Source organism: Copadichromis virginalis, linkage group LG14, assembly GCF_057382275.1.
Source record: "Copadichromis virginalis isolate Kocher_CV1m ecotype Utaka linkage group LG14, C_Virginalis_male_GT1.1, whole genome shotgun sequence".
Taxonomy (NCBI): domain Eukaryota; kingdom Metazoa; phylum Chordata; class Actinopteri; order Cichliformes; family Cichlidae; genus Copadichromis; species Copadichromis virginalis.
In genome coordinates this window covers 14,094,915-14,100,914 of record NC_140631.1, presented here as the reverse complement: position 1 = coordinate 14,100,914, position 6,000 = coordinate 14,094,915, and the positions used below count along the sequence as shown (strand labels likewise).

The 6,000-nt window shown below is 41.6% G+C and overlaps 1 protein-coding gene across 1 annotated transcript; it reads left to right on the top strand.

Moving 5' to 3' along the window:
* Positions 1-2,618: 2,618 nt before the first annotated feature.
* LOC146693623 (uncharacterized) lies at positions 2,619-5,972 on the top strand. Its single transcript, XM_085478618.1, has 2 exons — positions 2,619-3,131; positions 3,274-5,972. The coding sequence occupies exon 2, from the start codon at positions 3,319-3,321 to the stop codon at positions 4,102-4,104; it is 786 nt and encodes a 261-aa protein (XP_085334744.1). The 5' UTR covers positions 2,619-3,131; positions 3,274-3,318; the 3' UTR covers positions 4,105-5,972.
* The last annotated feature ends 28 nt before the right edge of the window (positions 5,973-6,000 follow it).

Genomic DNA, 6,000 nt, shown 5'->3' with positions numbered 1-6,000 from the left:
GTCAAATGCCCCCCTGTGATTTTACCTGCACCCTGCGATTTGATTTTTAGTTATTTTAACAGCAAACTGAAGAAAAGCCTTGACTCCGTTGCTCCACTCACCACCAAAAAGATTAACGTAAAACATGCATCACCCTGGAGAAACGAAGAAGTCAAAAAACTCAAAAGAAATTGCAGGGCAGCAGAAAGGAGATGGAGGAAAAATAAAAATAATATCAACCATCAAATATTTTCCGAGCAATTTAAAATGTACAATAATACATTAAGGAAGTCAAGAAATTCATACTTCGCCAAAATAATCAGTATTAACAAAAATAATCCCAAGGTCCTCTTTTCCACCATAGATCATTTATTTAACCCTGATTTTAACAGCTCCCAAAGAACCCCCACAGACTCGCTCTGTGAGCAGTTTGCAGACCACTTCAGGGGAAAGATCAGCGCCATCAGATCTGATATTTTATCTAATCGCGATATGATTGTAAACACATCTGAGGGCTCGATTGTACCTGAGGAGACACTGGACAGCTTTGTCCTGGTTAATGCTGAGAACTTTCAGAAGGTTTTCTCCACAGTGAGACCCACCACATGTCTTTTAGATCCAATCCCCTCTTCACTCTTTAAAACACTTTATGGATTTTTTGAGGCTGAGCTTTTATACATGATGAATTGCTCTCTTCAGTTGGGTGTCTTCCCTGCTGCCTTTAAAACGGCGGTGGTGAGGCCCCTTCTGAAGAAGAGCAATTTGGATTGTAATGATTTTAATAACTACAGACCTGTATCCAACTTACCATTTTTAAGTAAAGTCTTAGAAAAACTTGTTTTTACTCAGATTACTGATTTTCTCAATGATAGACAGATCCTGGAGATATTCCAGTCTGGATTTAGGGTGAACCACAGCACAGAGACGGCTCTCCTAAAGGTTTTAAATGATCTTAGATGTAACTGGGACGCCCAAAAGCTCTCAGTCCTGGTGCTGCTGGATCTAAGCGCAGCCTTTGATACAGTAGACCACGCTATTCTTTTAAACAGACTAAAACACATGGTGGGCCTCTCTGGTGCTGTACACAACTGGTTCACTTCCTATCTCTCTGACAGATCTTTTATGGTGAGTATGGATACATGCTCCTCTAAGATCCATAAAATGACATGTGGTGTGCCTCAAGGGTCGGTTCTAGGCCCTGTACTTTTTAATTTGTATATGTTGCCTCTCGGCAGTGTCATCAGGAGGCATGGAGTGAACTTCCACAGTTACGCTGATGACACGCAGCTGTACATCTCCGTGTCTCCTGATGACACCAGACCAATGGATGCCCTTTTTAACTGTATCTTGGATATAAGATCTTGGATGGCAGAAAACTTTTTACAGCTTAACCAGGACAAAACTGAAGTTTTAATTGTCGGTCCTGAAGCTCAGAGAGAGAAACTCTTGTCTAAATTAGAGGCATTTTCACTATGTCCTTCGCTACAAGTGAAAAACCTGGGTGTTATTTTTGACTCTGAGCTTGGTTTTATCCCACATGTTAAACATGTAACCAAAATTGGATTTTATCATCTAAAAAATATAGCCAGAGTCCGCCCTATTCTCTCTCGGGCCAACACGGAGATGCTGATGCATGCTTTTATTGCCAGTCGCATTGATTACTGTAATGCCCTGCTCTCTGGTCTTCCTAAGAAGAATATTTCAACTTTACAACTCTTGCAAAACTCGGCAGCTCGTGTGCTGACGAAGACCAGAGGGCGGGCCCACATTACACCGGTTTTAGAATCGCTGCATTGGCTCCCCGTGTGTTTCAGGATCGATTTTAAAGTTCTTTTATTGGTTTTTAAATGTCTTAATGGTCTTGGGCCTTCTTATCTCTCAGATCTGCTTTTACCATACGAACCCTCGCGGACCCTGAGGTCCTCTGGTACTGGCCTTTTGATTGTCCCTAAAGTCAGGACACATACTCACGGAGAGGCAGCTTTTCAGTGGTATGGTCCTCGTCTGTGGAACAGCCTGCCGGAGGAGCTCAGGGCCGCAGAGAACGTACATGTTTTTAAGAACAGGCTCAAGACCCACCTTTTTAATTTAGCTTTTACTTAGCGTTTATTTATTTTTTATGCTTATTTATTCTATCCTGTTATTCTATTATTAATTTAGGATTTACCTAATATTTTTTGATTTTATTCTTATTCATTTTTTAATCTTCTTACTCTATTTATATTTATATTTATATTGTATCCTGTTCTTATTTATTTTATCATTTTACCCTGTATATATCGTATTGCGTCATATCTCCAGTGTTTCCTCGGAGGGCGCTCTCTGCACCGGGGCTGTTATTGACCGTGGCTGCTGGTCTCTGGGGTCCTCTCAGCCTGGTTGGGGGGCTCCTTGGCCTCCCTCCGGCTGTGTGCCCAGCCCGGAGGCTGCGGTCTGTGACCGGCTCCCGGTGCAGACGGCTCTCTGTTATAATGTTTCCTCACTTGGCTCATGCGAGCCCAGCCCAATTTTTACTCTTTAAGTGTGCGCGTGTGTGTATGTGTGTGTGTGGGTGGGGGTGGGGGGATATATGTGTATTGAGAGTGTGGGGAGTGAGTTGGAGGGTGGGGTGGGCTGCTTTTAACTATGTAAAGCACTTTGTGCTACATTTTTTCTGTATGAAAAGTGCTTTATAAATAAAGCTTGATTGATTGATTTGTAGGGTTACTGAAGTTGGGCTAGCTGGTATATAATGATGTGCTACGTGACCGCTAGTAACACAGCTATGTTAGCACAATATAAACACGCTAACTTTTTTTCCACTCGATAAAAGTTAACGTGAGTGTTCTCGGTGGTCAGGAACAAATGTAATCGCATGGCAGGATGCTGTAAAAGGACCAAACCAAAAGGCTTTTAGTGGGGTTTTTTTCAATGCGCTGCGGTCATAGATAATGAGATAAAACATGCTAATGTGTGATGCTGCAGAACCACGTCATGTCGACTGAGTAGCTTTTGATTTGGCATTATTGCAGGCAAACCAGCATATGAAATGGATGTAACAAATCCAGACTGGGCACCAACACTGCACATGGGGCACGACGACAAACCTGTGTCAGACTCGGACCGGCACGCAAGGCGTATGCAACGGAAGCGAAAAAGAGCACCCATTGCAGGTAAACACCCCCCTCTGAAAACATACTAAATTGCTCTTATGGTACACTAATCCGCACATAACTTAAAGATGAATCACACACCTGTCATTGGAATATTGGTGTACATTAACCTTAAGTCTATGCACTATTTTTTATCTTACAGGCTTGATGATCGATGAAGGTCTGACAGAAGAACAACAACCATGTCATGGAGGCAGTGGACAGCAGTTGTGTTGGACAAGTGGAGGTTGACGTACCAGCTGCAAATGTGGACAGTGGTGATGGGAGTGACAGCGTCACGGAAGCTGAAGGGCAGACGAAGGACTGTGTGTGCAGTCAACAGGGCAGAGCAGAAATAAACCGGCTGTTGGAGGAGAACAGACTGCTTCGAGCACAGTTGCAAAAGACAGAGCTGAATGAAACTTTCTTAAAGGACGATACCGAAAAAGTAAGATATTACACTGGACTATATTGTTATGCAGTCTTAATGTCCCTCTTCAACACTGTCAAAGATTTCCTGCCAATACCGAAGAAACTGACAGGTTTCCAAATGCTCTTACTCACACTAATGCGTCTGAGACTTGATCTTCCAGTCCAGCATCTTTGTCATCTATTCCATGTGTCGCACAAAACACTGTCTTCTGTCTTCACCGATACCATTGATGTTTTGTATGCCCACTTAGGAGCACTGGTGCACTGGCCTGAGAGGCACTGTCTGCAGGCGACAATGCCTCCACAGTTTACTGAAACTTTTGGAAAACGAGTAGCAATCATTGTTGACTGTTTTGAGATTCGAACAGAAAGACCATCTAATTTAAAGGCACGCGCACAAACATACTCTCATTACAAGGGTACACAGACCATAAAATACCTCATCGGGATTACACCCCATGGAGCTATTTCTTTCATTTCCAGGGGATGGGGGGTCGTGCATAGAGCAGGGCGATATGGCCAAAAATATTTATCACGATATATATTTGAAAATTTGCGATAACGATATAACCGACGATATAATTGATGCGAGACAAAATACAACTCCACAACATTACTAGCGCAAAAAGACAACCTTCCATTTATTTTCACCTAAACAAGAAGCTGGTTTTTATGTACATTAAAGCTTTATAAAAATGTAACAGTGCAAATGCAAATTCCTTGCTGAAAGTTTAACCAAAAGGCATTTCCAGTAGAAATGGGCTGACATATCCTGAGCATAACCATGTATAATATCCACTGAAGTTAAAAAGAGGTGCTTTGCAACATTAAACTGCAGTGTGCAGTACGCATTTTTCGGACCATAAGGTGCACGGGATTATAAGGCACATTAAGCGAAACAAAGCAGTCAGATAAATCAAACTTTATTAAACTCATTCTTCTTGCTTCCTCCACTTCTGTACCATTGATTCATTAATGTTGAATTCTCTGGCAGCTGCTCTATTCCCATGTTGTTGCAGTATATTAATGACTAACCTGGTATTGTGGATAGATTATCTCAGTTGTTCTCCTGACTGAAGTTTGGTCCGTTTACAGCATCCTGCCATGCGATTGCATTTGTCTCTAACCATGAAGAACCTTCACGTTAACTTTTATAAGTGGAAAAGTGTTAGTGTTCGTCCTCCAGCTTCACTGTTTATGTTATGCTAACATAGCTGTGTCGCTAGCGATCACGTAGCACATCATTATATACCAGCTAGCCCAACTTCAGTAACCCTACAAACGTCACTGCTGTTTAGTTTCCTGTCTTCATTTATGTTGGAAGTGATAGCAGAGCTGTACGTTTGATTTTTTTCAGAAATCTCTCAGTCAGAACATGCTAAATCATGCTTAGGTAACTAGCGAAACTAGCGAGCTAACTTCCGCTAGCTTCCTGCTAACTTCTAACTCCATTAAATGTAATAACTTTTTGTTTTCATGGAAGTTAAACTTTATAGTTACACCTGGTAAAGCAGCAATGCTGATCGTTTTACTAAAGATGAAAGAATTTAGACAGTTTTTAACTCTCAGTGATGCTGCAGTGTTGTTTGACCTGAAGCATACGGAGTTTAGGACCCAGATTACTCCCAGATTTAAGAGCATCTTAGTCCGACAAATACGACAATAACGACGACCGCTTGCATGTTCTGCAAAAAAATGTGCTTTGTCGTGTATCTGACAGACAAACACCAAACCAGTTCCACATCACGGAAGTTGCACCATTTTTACAAACCAATTCTGGTTCATCTGTTTCACTCAACAATCGGCCATGTGCGTATGAAAACAAAGGCACTGCGCATGCGCGTTTTACTCCCATTCTATCGCGATATTTCATTTTCCTATCGTTGCCTAACATTATACCGGTATTACCGTGAATGGTATAATATGGCCCAGCCCTAGTCGTGCATCAGATAAACACATCATAGAGAGATGTGGCATTCTTCAAAAGCTGTTACCAGGGGACGTAGTATTGGCTGACAGAGGCTTTGACATCAGAGATGCTGTAGGAATGATGTGTGCGGAGGTCAAGATTCCAGCTTTCACAAAAGGCTACTGTCAACTTGATGCAAGGGACGTTGAACAAACGAGAGCAATTGCCCACCTGAGAATTCATGTTGAGCGAGTAATAGGTAGTTTGCGCAACAAGTTCAAAATGTTACACACAGTCTGATTACTCTTATCATGTGAGGCTGAAGACACAACACTTCTTGATAAGATCGTTAAGGTTTGCTGTGTTTTTGTTAATATGTGCCCCAGTGTTGTTGTCAAACCAGGGCCAAATGACACTTGCTCCTGTTGAGTATTCTTAAAGCTGTTCTTTTGGATGTACTGTACATTGTAAATAGTTGTACTTTGTGTGAAGTTGTTTTAATAAAACAAAAAAGAATAGTATATTTGTTTGTTTTTCTTTATTATAGAT